Source organism: Rhea americana, unplaced genomic scaffold (assembly GCF_003343005.1).
Source record: "Rhea americana isolate MKP2758 unplaced genomic scaffold, rheAme1 scaffold_38, whole genome shotgun sequence".
In the NCBI taxonomy this organism is placed as follows: domain Eukaryota; kingdom Metazoa; phylum Chordata; class Aves; order Rheiformes; family Rheidae; genus Rhea; species Rhea americana.
The window spans coordinates 780,467-799,889 of record NW_028186512.1 but is presented as its reverse complement, the minus strand read 5'-3'; the positions used below and the strand labels follow the sequence as shown (position 1 = coordinate 799,889).

The window sequence follows — 19,423 nt, the reverse complement described above, 5'->3', positions numbered from 1 at the left end:
ATTTTRCTAATAATTGCTCTTGGACTTCTTTTACCTTGCTATGGACATGACATGAAATTTTCCTTATACAAAGGTAATATTGCAAGTTTGGCAGCAGTTTTACTCCTGGCAATTTTTGAAACTCCATCTATTAGACAGAGAAGTATAAAACAATGTAAAGCATATGTAGAAAAGTTTATCAAGTTACAGTGTCTTAGGCATGCTTGTGTTAGGCAGCCTGTTTCAATAAAGATGAGCCGCCATTTTCCAAAGCTTCAACTGTTTTTTTAAAAGAAAATCTTCATGTTTGTCTTTCAGTTTCTGAATGTTCGAGCCACTTGGAACTCTGGTTTCCTGCCTCTGCTGCCAAGATTTAAACATACTGCATAACATGGCTTTGAGTAAGTCACATGCAATCCTGCTGTCTGCGCATGCTCACTGGTCTATTGGCAGCAACTTCCACTTCCCCCAAAAACAAGTTTTTGGTCAATTCCAACCAAATTTTACAGAGGGTTACAGAGATAATAAAGTTCCTTCAAGTTTACTAAAAATAAGCAGTCAGGTAGAGCTGTTATACGTGCCTTGAGGAACCCAGTAAGTGCAGCATGACTTCGCATTTCATTAGTCTCCACAGAAGCTACACAGACAAGGGACTAYAGCAAATGTCCTGTCTACTAGAAATACTTCAGCTGAGGCTTACAACTTCTTTGACAAGAGAGTCAAACAATTATAAAGAAATAAATCCATAAAAGACAAAGCATTATCTGTTCCAATACTCACAGGGAAGGATTTTATTTCCTTTGTATCTCTTACAAGTATTAACATCCTATTCCAAAGGTATGAAACCTGAGATACTATTAGGTAAACAGAATTAGCCCAATGCCCAACCTAATATTTATTGCCAAAAAAGTTCAATGATGGAGTCTCAAGACTTCTTGATTCCAATCTCATGCTTGAAAGAATAAATCCACATTGAATACGCATGACCTGGTAATGACTTAGTCATCCATACAATAGTCACAGAAACCAAGCAATACCCCTCACCGCAGATAACATTACCAGTATTTCAATTTTGTTATGTATTTTATATACATTYGGTTATAAGTCTAATTCCTCTACCATAACAAATATTTTCTAAATAGAGTTTCTGCTGCTTTGGATAGAACATATCAGAGCCCACAGACATTAACAGGTCTAATGCACATTTAGAAAGAGGATCTAGCAGTTCCTCTRGGTGTTCAAAATTTTCCCTTGAAGTGTTTCTTTGCAATGATAAAAAGACATGTAATTRCAGGACATTTTACTTCTGAAAATGATTTCTTTATCATACGTTGGTGGTTTTATTCTTTTTTTTTTGCAAAATAACTGTTTTGCACAGCCCTTTAATATCTCAAGGGTAAAGCTYTAGCCTGGATGGCTTTTAACTGTAGAAGCTTTGAAAGTTCTCAAGCTGTCCTTCTGCCCAAAATAAARCTGCACTGGAAATGAAGAAAAGTTAAGAAACCAATAAAGGATTGAGGTACATTAGCATATTATATCTGAGTATCTGCCCAATAAGATCAACGTATTAAATTATTTAATTTTGCTTTCATTTWGCTGTCTGTTCCTGTAATTTTAAATATTTCAGTAACATTATTCAGATGTACTAGTTTTATTTTAAGACATTTTTAAGAAGCAATGGCACCAAAACAGAATAAACCTTGTCAAATGTTAAACGCTTTTAGTCAATGTTTTCTTTATTCCTTTCAAGAGCAATCTACAAAAAGAAARGAGAGAAAAAAGGGGGAGGGAAGGGAAAAGCAGGGGAAAAAGCATATATAACAGACAGACATATGATAGCTTCAAATGGATTTTGCGAATATCCCATGGCTGGCAGAATCCTTGGTTTAGYACAAGCTAAACCTAGTTCCAAGGTGGCACTATCCATTTCCCTAAGAGCATCCTAGTTGATTGAATTATATACAGTTTTTGTCCTGAGTCAACTTTAGTCATTAGCATAAAGCTGTCTCACAGACAAAGATTAGAAAATGGATGAAGACTGAGAAGACAGACGGCTACTTTCAGAGTTCTGCATTTATTATAATCTACTGTTTGAAAGTACATTGTARGTCAATGGTTATCATTTAACTAACAAATTAATTCATAGTCTCATCATCCCATTCATAAGGAAATCACAAAGTTTTGTCAGCACTGTATGGCTTCCCTAGCTGTTGAGATAGTCTGCTGCCCTCCTGGGACACTCCTGAAGACTCTTTATCCATTAGCTCTTGGCCAAAACCATTCTCCTCCACTCCCGCTAATATTTATATGCAGTAGATACCAACTTTATAACATCGATATGCTCAGAGCACCCTCTCAGAAGCCTGAGACAACCCATACGTTATTGCAGATGTGTAATACTGTTACAATTCAAAGAAATTTTAACTATGACACTAGCTTCAAAGCAAAACTGACCAGAACAATGTGATACCAATGAGCTTTCTAATACAGCTAACTTGCCAAAAAAGTATTTCTGCACTTAAAAATTATGCTATCGGAGAGTCTGAGGACAAAAGATGATACCTATATCAGATACGAATCAGAAAGTCAGTACCCTCATACTAGTCTTATAATAGCTATTGCTAAAGTGTGTCATATCACRAGATTGGTTTTCATAAATCTGTACCCATTTTTGATAGAGCAATATGAAACAGCATACTGACCATTTTTTGGACAATGACTTAAGTTGATGTTTTTTAAAGTTCATGGTGTTCTGGCACCTCGTTTTGAACAAAACTAGACACACACATACATGCACTAAGCCACAAATACATAAGTAAGGAAATATAAGCAAAGTGGTAAAGACAAGAGAAACACTATCCTAGTCACTTTAACTTGTTTAAAATTGGACAAGAATCAATCATATTAAGCCAAACTACTTTTCTTTTCAAAAGGTAACTGCCCTAGTGGATGGTGAAAGCAAAAGAAATGATGTAGCTGACTTTTGAGAAAGATCTCTGGGACAATCTCCCGTTACATTCTTATAAGCAAAGCAGAGAAATGGAGCTTAGATTAGGTTATAAGAATGTGGGAGTACCCTGGTTGGAAATCCGTATTTCAGGGGCAGTTATCAATAGCTCACTGTCAAACTGGGAGAACATGGTAACGGGGTCTGCCCTGCTTCTAATACTAGTGCATACCATGACATGGTATTAGGTGCAGTAAAAAAAAATCTAGATGACACTAAGAAGCAACATAGGTCTTTGGAGGACAGGACACAATTCCAAATGATCTTGAAAAACTGCATATATGGTATTAAAAAAAACAGCAAAGTACTGCACTCAGCGAAGAGGAAATGAATGTGAACAGCAACAAGGGTAACAATTATGCTGTTGTAATCATAATGGTAAACCAATTTATTGCAATGGGTTAGCTACCAACCCAGAAACAATTGCCACTGAACAGGTATGTGCCTATCCAATCATTCATCCAAAAAAAAAAAGGCAACACAAAAGATCAGACAAACAGGCTTAACTTCTGCATTCAATAACTTAGTATGATCCCCAAACTAAAGTATTTTCCCTTAAACACTGCCAGGCTATTCCTGTTTGCTCTTCTGTACAGCACTAACAAAACTAACCAGGCTTACACTAACAGTATAATTTAAAAAGTTATTAAATGAGTTAAAAGATCATGCCTGTCCTAAACTAAATGATACTTTCACAGAATTGAGATACGTTGAATATTCTTCAGTACAGAAGATTTAGCTTARAAACACACGGTTAATATTTTAAAGGTACTGAGCTGATTAGTAGAATAAAATCCCAGAGTAGTAGTGGGATGCTAGCAAACTTCCAAAGGAGTTTTAATTTGCATTGTTTAAATAAACGGAGAGGAGGGAACTAGGAAATTAAATTTTATGCCACGTATCACCTCTTGAAATCAAAATTTGAAAGGTTCAACCAAAGGTTATACCGCAGTGCAGCACGTTTCCTGCTTTGATCATGGATCCAAGGCTTTCACAAGACACTGACAAAGATTGGTTGTGACCACACATATGCTTTGGCTTTATCTGTTGAAGTGTGACACCAGCTAACACGAGCTGCTCCCAAAGTTGGCTTATGTTAGTCCTTCTTGTAATGTATGAYGCTTCCAACTAAGATTAACAATCGTTAGGACAGAAATTATCAACAATTTATATTCATTCTCCTCACAAGGGAAGGAACGAGAAAGCATTTCCTGTAAGCTATCAGCTCAGTAGTTCTAAATATTCAGGAACTTTTCAGCTGAGATAGGAGTAATTTTCTGTTTTTTTCCTTTGCCCTTCCTGAATGCATGAAGATATAACGCCATTTACTTYGGCTCGCTACTCTCAAGGTCTTAAAAGTGGCTTTGTACTTCTACAATTCAATGTAGCAAACAGTTAGGTTTTCATCAATTGTAGAAGTATCAACAGGAAGCCAGAAGCTTATGGCCAAAACACTAACATTATTTAATCAGCCATAATAACCAGCTATATTTACGCTGTCAGTCTATCAGAAATGCAAAGGAAAACTGAAAGTCCTTTCACTTGCTGAGAAATAAATGCTTTTTACCCTGCATTTGCAATGGACTGAAGTACATGAACAGTCAGATACTACTGCAAAGTAATTTCTGTATCCATCCTGACCTATATTTTCCAAAGAGTTCTCCCTCAGATCATTGAACATGTCTCAAGTCCTTACCTAACCCTGTGACTGTCATGAAACCATTTTCACTCTCCATATTCCACTTATGAAGATATCTTCTATAATCTAAAATGATTTTCGTGTACATATGGCTACTCCCAGAGCCGATCTACTGTTCAACAGTTCAGACAGGCTGCTACATGGTCTTTAAAAAGGATAAGTGTTTTCTGCAGCTAGGTAAGAGGCAGCCTACCCATGACACACAGGACTGCRTTCATCTTTGGAGGAATCAGGTATCTTTTAACAAGCACACAAGAAATTTTCAAAGTTCAAATTAAAARCTGGATGAACATTTCAAATAAAGTTTGGAATCAGTCATTTACTTTTGTCATAATCCTCACCCACAACAGAATAACATCTATCTAAAAATAAATAGTTTAATAATGAAGTCCTACAGTAAGACATTTTTCTTAATTACACACTGTTCAACCTCAAATGAACCTGTAATCTTTTCTRTGGTCACAATGAAAGTAATAATATTTCAATATAAGTAGATTTTTTGTGCTATGCTTCAACTATTTAGCCACAAAAACAATACATCATCCTCACTTGAAACACAGGAAATGGAAGTAAAAAGACTGAAGAACTTAGTTAAGGTATCTGCCAAAAAAGTATTACCCATAAAAGTAATGTGTGTCCTACTTATGAAACAAAAAACAGAGAAATCAAAAAATATTTTAGTGCATGTAAAGGTTTCATCACTCGATCACATTGATTGGTCTGCTGCAAAMACAACATTCAGGAAATACGTCACCATCTTGTTAAAGACAGAAAACCCTTTCCTGTAGTGAGAACATAATGTTGGGATGAGGACTTTCCTCRTTGTTCTCTTTTTACTTAGTTGCTCATATTACTTGCTTGATATTATAATTCATAAAGTCAGCTCTGCATAATTTGCAAGTAAATGTAATAATGAAAATTGTTTTTAAGAGAAAACCATTCTTAACAGAAAACACTGGTTCCCATATGCCATTTGCATTCAGTTACTGCTAGATTATGAGAGACAGGCAAAAAACATAGACATAAAAATACTTATTGATCACACTTTAACACATGACAATGTCTCCTTAAGATGAATCCAAGAAAATAGATWTCTTGTTAAAGATTCTGTGAAAAAAAAGTAGTTGTGTAGTCCTCACAGGTAGGCATGAACTGTGCTCACAGAATACATTCTTACACACGCAGAGCTAAGAGAAAAATTGTACCTAGCTTTGGACAAAATCTTGGACCAAATTAAGATAGTCCAAAGGCTGCAAGAGTAAGTAGATATTAGAAAAGAGTGAGAAGAAAATGAAAAAAGAGTGGAAGAAGAATGAATAAGCTACATGTTACAGACTTTTGAAGAACCTTTGAATAATCAAAGTGTATTAATGTATTAGTTTTTGCAGAGTGCAGGTGTTTTAAGGAGGCTACCCTTTCAACTCCTGGAATCCATCAAAAGAACATATGACCATTATTAAAAAAAAAAAAAAAAAAAAAAAAAAAAAAAAAAAAAAAGAAGAAGAAGTTTAAAAAAAAATTTGTTATCATATATTGATAGTATTCTACCACACAAGAAGGTTGCAATATAACTTTTGGTTTTTTAATCTATTAAGAAGGAGGTGGCTACAAACTAGATAATTTTTTTGTACACAATCTAATATACTATTTATTTACATTAAGAATTCCATTGATGACAATAGTTATTATAGTCTTTTTTTTTTAATTCCTTAATTTTATAGAGGTCATCCCTTTAATTCTAGTGTTGCAGCAAGCAGCTTTGCAGTCAATACCTACAAGAAATTAATTCTAATTGAGAATTGTACGGAATTAATGTTAGAATTTGACTTTTAATCAATATGTAAGATTCACTTCACTACAATATGGTAACACTAAGCTGGCAGCAAATGTCGCGCCCTCCATCCTTTCTAGATAGGCCGTAAGAAGTTCTGTCATTAAATGATTACAAAAAGTGAGACTGAGATTGCAGGGACTAAGTCTAAGACTTATGGAGACTTGTTTCATAGTATTTGATAGCTGTAACATTGGTGGAAAAGGAACTCTAAAGGAAGAGTAAACATTGGAAACTTTTCATTTTGTTTATCAAGGATCAAAATCAGATGCATCCACATTCTCTAATTCCTTCTCCTTTCTCCTCCTGCCCCTTCCTTCCCAAATACACATATGTATGGGCACACATATACACATACTGCAAGATAGATTAGAAAAGATTTTTTTCACTAAACAAAAATTCTAGTAGGCCATAAATTTTCTCCCATGGAAGTTACAGTTCCTATTGCACATATTCTTGACATGGAAAGAGTAATAGAGAACGTACCATTTACGTCACACTTTTGTTATTAATTTCATTCCAATAACAACATCTAATTTGGTTCTGTTAATTAATTATTAAATAACTCTTTTTTTTTTACTAATACGCATGCAGCATGATGTTACCATTAGCACATAATAGCCTGTTTTATTCAGGCCTGTTAGAGCAGTTATCAGCTAAACACATTCAAGGAGTAGTAAAGCTAACACGTTTCAATTCTGCACATACAAAATTTCTGGAGGCATCTGGAGGCACTTTAGCCATGGATTTCCCAAACAATTGCCAGGCAGTGCASAACAGCAAGAATCAGAAAAATTGCTTTTCACAACTGCAGGGAAATAGTGGGTGTACAAATATCTCCAACAAAGATGTTTCTGTGCATCTTCAATCTTTCCTCGTTTCCTAGTTCTTCCAATACGTCAAAATTCTCCTCAGATCACAGCCTCTAAATAGTCTACCTATTTTTTTCCCTCAATGGTTACCTATCTAACCTACCGCTCTTGGACATTCCCTCCACTCTTGTCTTACCTTCTTGACCCACCTAATTCTAGGTGTCCTTCCATATAATGACTAATTACCACATTGATTTACTTTCTATTCCCACCTTCCTCATGTTCACTCACTAGTTCCAAGGTCCAGAGCCCTGAGGGGCTTCAAATTCATCTTAAATTCTGTCTCATCTTAGTTTCCTCAGTCACTGGCTTCCTACCAGTTTATTTCTCTACCTGATACACAGACTCCCTGGAAACTGCTTCCAGATCTCCCTCTCAGCTCCTTATCCCCTATCTACTCTTTCCTCATCATAAGACTGGATTTTACCCCTTCTGCACTCAAATTAGTACAACTTCCTCCTTCCATTTATCATAGTCAATTAAGGAAGGAGAGGCCATTGTTCAAACTGCACAGAAAAATGAGGTCCAGATCTAAAATAACATAAAGCAATATGGAGTTGTAACTGCAAGTGAAATTCTTACTTGAGCTGGGCAGAACATTCTTGAAACTCAGTGGTTAAAAACCTATGCTAGTTTTTATTGACTTTTCAAAGACTTCAAACTTGTGCAGAGGAACAAAAAGACAGTGAAGCATACCTACAGCATTTTATAGTGAATATTGCTATGTTTGACTCTAAAGGCTAAAAAGATTGCAAAAKATAATACACTGAAATATTCTAACAGAAATAAAACTGTGCGTCATCTCCTTTGAATCTTTTCCTAAATAATAGGATAGTACCCAATCTCCTCCTTTCCCTTCTTCACAACCTGTAGTCCTACAGTCACAGCTACAATACATTTGCCTGAAGGACAAAATATGTTAACATYTTTCAGAAGAGTTTTTACCTTGATATCAGAGGTGTCACGCTGACTATTGCGCCATGCTCTGGAAATAGATGAAAATGTTCTATCTGCATGATCAAACTTCCCACCTTGTAAATTCAGGAAAAGTGTTGTAAAGGGCTCCTATTAAAAAAATAATTAAAACAGCAGTGTATTTATTCAGGAATTTCAGAAAAAATATGAATTTATTATTATTTTTTAATTTTGGTTATTAATGATGCTATTYTTCTGTCAGACAGTTGATTGCAAAGGATTAATTCTGTTATCCTAGAACGAGAAATACAAAATAATGTATTTGTCAAGAAATGTATTTTACTTGTACTCCATGCATAGATAAAGTAAATAGAAATGAAAGAAAACATTTACAGGCTGAAGGAAAAGCAACAGTCATTTGTGGCAAAAGCTGCTTTCAAAAATATTATGGAAAAGCTCAGTACTTTTATGTTGGATTTTTTAAATATGTTGCAAAAATAACACATGYATTTTATCTTGTTCAAGGTAATCTATTAATGCAAAAAGGTATTATTCCATACCGATAGCTTTATGAGTGTTATTGTTTAATATGTAATTTATGATTTAGAAAAGAAAAACATTTGAAAGATTTAAAAGCCTCCTCTTAGTTAAAGAGCACTTAAGCACATATTAGTGGATAATTGCTTGAAATTAGCTAAGCACAATAAATTACTTCAAGGATTTATGTATGCTTGTACCGTTCTAACAAGCTTTAATTAATGATGTGCTGCTAATGCCTTCCCAAAGAAATTACTTTCTAAGAGATAAATTGCCTTTCAATTTTATAGAAAAATGCACCGTTTAACCAATATATTATCAATATATAGCATCTCCAATGTTACCTCTGCATAAACTGCAGTAGGTCTTTAAAAATAAATTATTTACATTATAGAATTTCAGGATCATCAGAAAACAACTCATTTAAACTCATTAGAAGGTGAAAATTAAATACATTCAGAAAGAATCACAAATGCTCAGCATAAGTCCTTTCAGAAAATACTTGAAGAAGGAAAGTTAAGCATGTTTAAAGTAACATAAGAACACTGACTAAAAAAGCATAGTTTAAGGAGGAAAAGCTTTACTGCTTTGAAAAGGCTGTACCATAAAAATTAAAACCTTCTGCTCAAACTTTGGAATAGATTTATCCCTGAAAATTAAACTAAGTTACTGATTACAATTACTAGAAAATCTCAATAGCCTTCTCTGCCACTGGGTTTTAGTTTATTCATTCCTAACTATTTATTGGTTTCATTATCATTTAAAAGAAAAGTATTATTTAAAAAACATAATACTTACAATTCTTAATAACCACGTGAGGGCAAAACTTGCAGTTGAATAATGTGTGCCATAGTGAAACTTTGGAACCTGATCATCTTCCCATGATTCATACCGCTCGGCAAAGAATGCTGCTCTCTTTGGATTCAAAGCTCCAACAGGCTGCATGGTTTGCAAAAATAAATACATAAATAAAYAAAGATAACAACATCTATTACCTAGTCATACTCCCCTTGCTCTTTTCAGTAACCAGCATGGAAAAGACTTTTGGCGCTCTGCAAAAACAGACATTGGATTTCATAAGCAAATGAACAGGCCTGGGGATTTCAAATCAGGATCTTWTATGCACACACAGGTGACTGGACACAAGCCTCTTTTTCATCCATATAGGTTTAATTTCTACTTACTACTGATTCAAGATAATCCCTCAAAACTACTTCACAGMAGTGAGTCTTGGACGAAGAGGTGTTAACTGGTGGGAGGAATGCATGGGTATGTGTACACACGTGTCTGAAACAGCTATCAAACAAGTTGTAAGCAATAACCAAGAACAACTTTGGTATCTTGGCAGAAACAAAATGAGTGGTTAGGTGAAAGAATATCAACAGTGTACTTGGAATTTTAATATCACTGTTCTTGTTTGTATATTTTCTATTTACTATCCCAAGACAGTTATACTTAATGGATAAAACATGCTTGTATTTAATGGAGGAAAAAAGAGAAAGAATTAGTAAGATAAGTTAACAAAGTAGACAAATAAAATGACAGAATATCTGTATAAAAAGCAGGGATAAAAAAGAAAACAAGTAGCATATGTATGACTAAAAAAGTTTATCATATTTTCACCAGCGTTTTTTTCTTTGCTAAGTCTTTTGTTAAGCTGTAACATAAATATCCTGGAATTTATTTAAAAGTAAGAAATATAATGTTTTGATATATATAAGCATGTATTTCTTCAGTAGACTTGCCTTTACATAAAGGATTTGGAAAAATGAGTATACTCCACATAAATCACTGAGAAATTCAAACGGGAACTTTAGCAGTTCCACACGTGTAATGCTGTAAGAGGTCTAAAATATCTTGGTATATGTGTGCAAAACATGTGTGCAATACAATTTTGTATACATATGGAGCACACACTTCGTACGCTATTAATGTACATGATGCCCTTCTGAAAGGGCAATGGAAGCATTCAAATATAACTGAAAAAAACATATATATATATATTCGTAATCTTGTCRTGCAAGAATAAATATATTCAAGAATATATTACAAGGCCAGAAGAAAGATTAAAAGAAAAGTATCTGAACAGAAGTAACAATCAATAGTCTAATTACTAATTCAAGTATAGTTCAAGTGAAAAACTAAGATTACTGAGATTATTATTATTCAAGTATCTCCTTTTTTGAAGCTCCAATGAAATTCGGCATACAAGCTTCAAAGTATTTTCTCTTCTAGGACAGATTCAATCTATGAATGACCTAAGATCTAATCTTACATTTTTTACTTAAAGTGGCTTTCACATTGCAGCAGGATAAAGAAAACATCTTAGGTTAATTACTATTTTTGCAGTTCACTAATTTGAAATATAACCCCTTAAAAAGAATGGCTGCTGTATAAAAGGATTTTTATCTGATTTAGCAAATTTATTCCAGGGAAGAATGAAACTGACTCCAAGAAGTCTCTTTGTTGCAAGAACCATTTTGGAATCTCCATCTGTACTGATTTTCCCTAAAGACTCAGCTACGCTTGAGGGAAAAAAGAAGAAAGAAGGTCATCGGTAGACAAATTATATGAATTAAAAATAGAAACAGTGGTGTGCCGTATAGTTCTGTAACATTTTATGTATTTGCTTTATCTGCTCCTATTTTTATTACTCTCCAAATGAGTATGGCCCAAATCAATAGTTATAGAATTACATTCCTTGAATATAAAGCTAAAACCAATTAGAATTGATTTCATTCTCTTTTCAAAAAAACGTATCATGCAGAAATCCATATAGCCAGAATACACATTATTGATTTTGGTTGTTATTGTTACAGTTGGTTTCTGAAGCCTGCAACAGGACAACTATCAAGACATGTCACATTTATTTGCAAGCAAATAAAAAAGTCCCCAAATGAAAGAAAGCTTATGAAAAAAAAAAGAACCATGGAGCTGTGCACTGACAATGATACACTATCAGCTTACTCAGAGAAGTTACAGTGGGAATACACACATTGAATTATACATTACACGAATGCACTGATTTATTGTGGTAATAACATCCACCTCATTAAAAGATTCTGCTTTGCTGCAGTTGGAGGGCTACATATTGTTTACTGCTATAAATTAATGGCAGCGCACAGAAGACTGTAGAATCCTTCTAACAATAGATCTGTAATGACAGTGCTGTATATCACAGCTTCCCCAGCAGCTTCATAATAAAATGGAGACAATGTATTGGGCTAATACATTCTACCAGGCAGGCCCATATTTTTCTGACAACTGCTTTTAAGGATGAGGTGATTCTAGTGTGTTACACTGCACTGTAAACAGTTAACTAAGCTTGAGCTACAGAATAAAGCTCCTATGAGGGATATTCAAATAGCCTCTGACTTTTGATTAACRTTAGTAAAATGTCAGTCCAAATTTCTGTTATTTCATATTTTAGAATTAACAGGGAATCATGACTACATATTGGATTCTCCCCCCTGGGGAGAAATGCCAAGAGAGAAAGAGTAAATCCAAACTAAGCTAGGCTAGATGTAGCTGTGCAACATGAGATTTGCACTACTCGACATGGTTTCCCTCTGGCTACAGATCACTAAGGAAGACCATGCTGAAAGCTTTCATAGCCTGGAATTCCAGAAAATATTTTCTTTGCAGCAGCTCTCTGCAGAGAGATGAACTAGGTATTAGTCTACCAATTAAAAACACTCATTAAGTTGGAAAAAAATAAAAAGCAGAGAAAGAAAAGTCCTAATAAGCCAACAGATGACATTAGAGTAGACAACAAGACAAAGGAAGAAGTCACTTTAAGGGTTCTAAGCTTTCCAACTGTACTGAATGATGAATAAAACATACAGTTTTCAAATTAGAGTTCATTCAAAAGGTCCAAAGAGGAGGAAGAACTGGGGTAAGGAAGTTTTTGTTTTGTCTTCCCCAAAGGTRTGATCACTTTGTTTTTGATCTGAAGTAGTTATTATAAGGATGTATGCTATAAATATGAAATTTATAAGCTAATTTAGAAAAGGATGTTATTTGATAATAATTTTTAAGTGTTCTCAAATCTAGCTGTATCTCAAAGTAAATGAACAAACAGACCTCACWTTTTGACCAAGTATTGAATATAATAAATCTTGGTCTTTGGACCAGGCTTTCTTTCTTTTTTAAAGACAGGTCAAAGAAGAATGGTTTGTTGAAAAATAACTGAGAAAACACGGTAACTTTTACCATCTACTACTGTTAAATATGTCCAGAAACTATGGTGTGTGGTTATATTCATTGGTTCTTAATCTTTCTGTTCTAGACTTACTAGAACAGTGGCACATCTTGCCTCCATTTTCAGAAGAGGCCTCATTGCACAGTCCCACGTCCCTATTAGAGGAGAGCAAAACATTCAGATTTGGTAGAATCTTTCCTGGATTTTGTCACACAGGCACATGGTCAAGAATGCTTTTTTTTATTATTTTTTTTAGGATTATGTTCACTTGGGAAAATTGCTTATGATCTAACATAAGCAAATTGAAAGCTTATAAGGAAGCAATTACAGTGTGTTTATTTACATCTCTAAGAGAAAAAAAATATTCCTATTTAATGTGTCTTCATTTTTAAACAGTGCTGCTCTAAAGAAACAGGTATACCCTGTTCTTACCCATGTGGCCTTTACTTGCCATTTACATGGACTTTTGTTATTAAAAAAAAACCACTGCTGTTGCTACTATCTCCTTATGGACGCAATATTGGAGGGTTTTTAATCATTATTATTTAATTTTCAGAATCTGTAAAAGACTAGAGTGCAGAATATGACAGTAAGTTGCATTTAATTACCACAAACATAAGCAGCCAAATGTCTTAGTTCCGTCTTCACCATTTTCTTTATTGGGGAAGACAGCAATCCTAATCACTACTGGAAATCAGCAGCTCTGTGTGAGTGTCTGTGAGTTCTGAAAAACAGCAGTTCCAATAACCAAGTCTGTGTTGACTAGTGAAAATAGAAGATTCTAAAAATTGATGAAAATATTGTTCTTTGAAAAATGTATTTGAGAAATCTATCATGAAGAAAAGGAGGGGAAGGGAAAAAGGATGGAGGGGGAAGAAGGGGGAGAAAGGGGGAAAAAGAAAAATAGGGAAAAAGAAGGGAAAGGGCGAGAAGGGGAAAAAGGAGGGGAAAGAGGGGAAAAAAACGAATGGATGCTTTTCCTTCTGATTTCTTATATTGCTTTCTTGTCCACATCCAGCCAGGTATTTGGATTGCTGTGAATACAACTGTCTGTATTATTGAATTATGCTTTGTAGCATCTTCGCCAAGTATGATGTTTGTTTTTCATACATTTTATTTTCAGGATGTCTATCTGGTTTTCATTACTGATATTTTTCATGTATTCATTGAGTTTTAAGGACCAGGGGGACCATTAGGTCATCTCATCTAGCCTTGTGTTTGTATGACAAGCCATTAAATTCCTTTCCATTATAWGATTTTGAGCCCAACCATTTATACTTAATTATAACATGAACTGCATTTGGCCAATCTGCTTTCCAGAAAGGTATCTCACTCTTGAGTACATGGAGAATCTACTATTTTTCTTGGAAGCTTTTTCTACCAGTAATTGTCATTCTCATTGTTACAACTACGTGCTTCAGTTCAGCTATGAATTTATACTGGTGTGTTACCAAAAAACCTCCTATTATGCCTCTCTCTGATAGATCACAGAGCCTCTACCTACCCTTCTGTATATAATGATACCTGCAGACTATAACCAAACTTCTTAATGACTGAAAGAAATTGAGCTCTTCAGGTCTCCCATTGTAAGCATTTCTTCCAGCCTTAAAATAATTTCTCTGAACTCTGCCCAGTTTATCAACTGCTTTTTAACATGCATTCAGGGTTCCACTTTTAGTCTTCTCATTGTCATAAACATGCAAAGTGCTGCATATTCTACTGCAATCTAACAGCAACTGCGTTTTAGAGGATTGCTTGTTTCATTACTTTGTATTACCAACACATAATAAACTCCCAGAAGTAGCCAACACTTGTGGTGATATCAGTGGTATGTCCTGACCATCTGAGTAAAATCTTCTTTCCCCAGATAGAGGTAAAAATACAAGGTACAAAGGTTGATTATAGCTCAACTTCATTAACTTGTGTAAACTAGGAAATATCTGGAAATAAACTCAAGTAAGATAGATCACTGGTCTTTCATCTGTCGCTTTTCTGTTTGAGAACAGCTACAAAACATCATGCCCCTCTGAACTTACTTTCATTCATTGCTAGAACTCACCATCCTTCCCCTCAAACAACTGCATATAGCTTACTTAAAAATTAGGTCCTGTAACGCCTCTAGTTTCTTTAGAGGGTGTCTTACCCTTAATCCATCTCCAACTCAAATTCATTAAAGAACTGAACCCAAGAGAAACTGTTGAAACTAAACTGTTTCAACCTCCCTGACTGATCTACTAAACAGATCCTCGAGCTAGTCTGTGGAAGATTTAAAAAATTAAAACAAACTGTCTACCAAGCAGAAAAACAATCCTTACCAATGCAACCCCAAAAGCACTGGTTGCGCAGCAGATGCCCAAATCCTACCTTAAAGGCCAGGCTAGGAGAAGGAAACCACAAATGTCAATGTGAAAATTTGGTTTCTTTTTTTTCTCCTCCATTTCTAAGTTGATTTACTTTAGTATGCTTCAACAGTAATTTTAAGTCATAATTTAGTCATTTGTTACACTCAGTTTTTGAGAATTTCAACACAATTTACTTGAATTTCAAGTGGTGTCTTAGAGAACTAGTACATCTTACAGTCAAATAGTTTTTGGATATGCAATACTGAAACTATCCAATAATTATCAGTATTAGTGAGTGCACTCTACTGAATTGCAGTTCAGCATGTGAAATCAGAAAAAATCATATAGCTGTGCTGTCTTCTTTTCAAATCACTAATAYGTACATACTTCTTTGGAGGACTAGTTGGTTGAACATCCTCCAGTTATTYATTAACATTCCATCTAGCTAAGCTTCTTCCCCTTTGACACTGGCAGGTCATTATGCACACRATTATAATTCTAACCCATAAATCTGAATGTAAGTATCCCAAATCTGACACACACAAAATTTGTAGGTAAAGGAGAAACAAAAGGCATAGTAATGTAAAACAAGTTCTAAAGAGTATTTCCCTGTTCTTTTTATATAGATCTGAAATTAGAACTATTCTCAAGTACAGACAAGAGTTGTGAGCAAGCAAGACTTCGTATGATTCACGGAGAACAGTTTAAAAAAAAACCCATAAACACCCTAGTTACACAGCAAAGAAATTATACTTTCTCACATAATTAAGTTGCATTCATTGCCACAGGGGCAATGCCAAACAAACAGGTTAAAAAGGAAAAAAGACAACTGAACTATTCATAGAGCATAGGTCCACCACTAATGGACCACAGTCATTAAACCTGTCTAGATTACTTCTCCAGTCCGGAATATCTTTAAACTTTTGATTGCCAGGGCTGGTTGGAGGGAAGAAGGATGCTTTACTTGTCCTCTTATATTCTTTCAGCAGGCTACTGACTATTAGTAGAGGCAAGATATTGAACTAGATGAGCTTCTGGACTGCCTCTTCTCTTACAACTTTGTATTAAATCACTCAGTATCTTCCTGTATATACACGTTTGTGTGCATAGCAGTAATAAAATCCAGTCAAGAGCACTTCAGTACAACAAACTTGCAGTTATTTTGAGATGCAAACAAATTTTTCACTTACTTATTTTTTTTTTATTTACGCTAGTGAAGAAACACAGATAAATGACTTCCACCCAGCTCATTTAATACATGTATGCACTGCTTAGGGTACAGACAACTRTTTCCCAGCAGCTCCTTTATCTAACTGACAAGTATAACCAGGAGACTGTGATCAGCATTTTTATCAAACATAGGGTCCTTGGGAATTTTCCTAGGTGCCACATATGGATGAAATAGCACAATGCTCTTATCTCAATGTTTTCTAGAATAAATTTAATATAATCTACACATACCAAAATAACCATTTTTTTTAATATAAGTAAGGATGTTTTTTAAAACAGCTGCCTGTCCTCATAGGCTTTCTTTGAAGTGACCCTGTTCTAAAAAATATACCAGATCACATTGTGTTATCAAAATATTTTTAAAACTCAATTTGCTATTCAAGGGGAATTGAAAGTTCAAAAATGACTTAAATAAAGGCAGAAAATAGTTGTATGCAAATTAAATAAGAAATATTTGTTGGCATATCTAGGTACTCTTTAAATTACCTTCACTGAATTATATTGTACATACAGATTATCGTTAAGATTTTTTAAGAGCTCACGCATGCCTTTCACACATCAGGAATAGCCAGTAGCAAAAACTGATCTAGGGATAGTCTGAAAACTAGAATGTCTGAATGTGTCAGTATAAATAATGTTTAATGGTGCAAAACATAGAAGCTTTGCAAAGTCTGAAGTTAATAAATGGATCATAAACTAACTCTAAGCATAAAGAAAGAAGAAAAAGTGTGTTTAACAACAACTAAATTCGCAACAAAATACATCTCCAGGCACCTAAAATCTTGTAAGAATTTAAATTTAAATGAAAAATCTCCATGTCTTCCTTTCTACCTTCATGTTCCTAACTATGGTATCAAATACTATCCCAGCCTTTCCATAGCAGATTCCAAAACAATACTTTGTCTACAAAGAATGCACTACTTAACTACAAACTTGCATACTAATTGAGTACATGTATACTTTCACATAAACTTTAAGCAACTGCTCACTCAGCACAAATAAATGTCTCAATGCTTTCATCTGTGCCTCTAATATGTATTTTAGATTTTATTCCACCCTAATGCTATGTATRTGAAATCACTTTATTTTGATTCCTAGTACATTTTATGGCCAGTCATGTGCCCCACGGTTTTCTTGTGATCATTTAGGAGGTCATGAACCTCTCTCAGTTTATTTCCAAATAGAAGCCTGTATCTGCTCAGGGCACCTAAAACTGAAACGAGGGCAGGATGGATGGTAACCTCAGATACAAACTAAGAATCATGTTTTGAATATTTAGTGATAATTCTGAGTTACTTTTTTTTTTTTTTTTTTTGTATGTATGTATTACAAACAATACTGCTCCTGATGGCAAGGGAAGATGAAGATCATTAGCCTCGTTACCAAAATGATTCTTATTGATCCTGTAAGCTTGGCATTTGCTATAATACCTAAATGAAAGGAGGATTGCTTGCTTGAAAAGAATTAATTGATCCTAAAACCTGCTCTGTGCATGTGAAGTATAAAGAGCATACTTCTTGTGAATTCAAAATATAAGTCTCTGGTGGGAAATGAAGAGCACCGGGGAAGAAAAAGGAAGAATGGCAGTGAGATGCGCTCTATCATCTGCTCAGACATTCTTTAGAAGAGACAGTTTGACCCAGAGAGTAATCAACTAATGATAGGGGAAAAGAGAGAGAGAGAGAGAGAGAGAGACAGAGAGAGAGACAGAGAGAGAGAGAGAGAGAAGCATAAAACGATGGTTATATCAAAGTAACAGAGCACTGAAAATTCTCATAACATTAAACAACCACCATCTAAACTAACAGTAAGATTTCAGAAAGAACATCTTGATAAATCATCTTAGAGATGTATTTGGGTGATGTCTCAGTCTCAGCAGGCCTCTGTAAGAGTTGTGGAGGAATACAGCTAAATATGTATGGACATCACTTATTTATTCTGGAAAAGTCTAGAGATAGATCCTGCAGATATCACAGGATTAAACTGACATATCAGCACAAAAGGTTTCTCTAACTTTGCAAAATTCAAATACCATCCAAAGACAGAAAGTGAAACAACCAGTGGGTGCCAAGCAGAAGTTGCTATTAAACCTCAAAAGGCTGGAATTGCTTCAGGTCCAGGAAACCGCGTAGTACTAACACCTCTCTAGGGTCATGACTACGTCAGGCTTGGCAATCCCATTACTGTTTCATTTAAATAAACAAGTCTTCCTCGTGGGTATATCCCTGCTTTTCAACAGAATCGCTCCAATTTGTCTCGAGTCGCCCCTGTCCATGGTCCTTAGGCCCCCGCGCCCCGGCCGGCGGCCAGGGGGTACCTGGCCATGGTGCTGCAGGAGCCGGCCCAGCCCCGCCACGTGTGCGGCCCAGAGTCACGGCACCCTTCCTAGCTGCGTCTCCTCGTACGTCAACTGTGCCAGAGGAACGAAGGAAAAGTTGTAACAGACTGACTTGGCTGGCAGAAAAGCCAAATCACCAATTGTATCATTCACAAAAAGTCTTTAAAGGAATATCCTAGAGGTAGAGGCAGCAAGAGTCCTCCTAGAATCATTTTTGCTATACTTCAAAGTAGGAAAAAGTTACATTATTAAAATAAAACTCTGGAATCTATCAGGTTTGACAGCATTTTAGTAGGTAGGATTTCTTAGCTCACAATAGATTTTCTGGTACCAAAAAAAGAAACCACAATAGGTCAAAAGTTGTAGTATTGCCACGGAATGTGAACAAGGGAACTTCATACTCTTGCACACCTTTCTTCAGAAGATCTCTCTCAGCTGTTCCCTATTCTGCTGTGGAGTTCAGGAGGGGATG

The 19,423-nt window shown here is 35.1% G+C and overlaps 1 protein-coding gene across 2 annotated transcripts in view; it reads right to left on the bottom strand.

Annotated features, from left to right (window-relative positions):
* Positions 1-19,423, bottom strand: part of LRBA (LPS responsive beige-like anchor protein) — a 399,174-nt gene that overhangs the window by 100,757 nt on the left and 278,994 nt on the right. For both annotated transcript variants that reach the window (XM_085313166.1, XM_085313167.1), the window contains exons 45-46: positions 9,639-9,779; positions 8,334-8,453 (exon numbers count right to left, since the gene is read on the bottom strand). In XM_085313166.1, the coding sequence (XP_085169292.1) occupies positions 8,334-8,453; positions 9,639-9,779 (261 nt within the window). The remainder of the gene's footprint in view (positions 1-8,333; positions 8,454-9,638; positions 9,780-19,423) is intronic.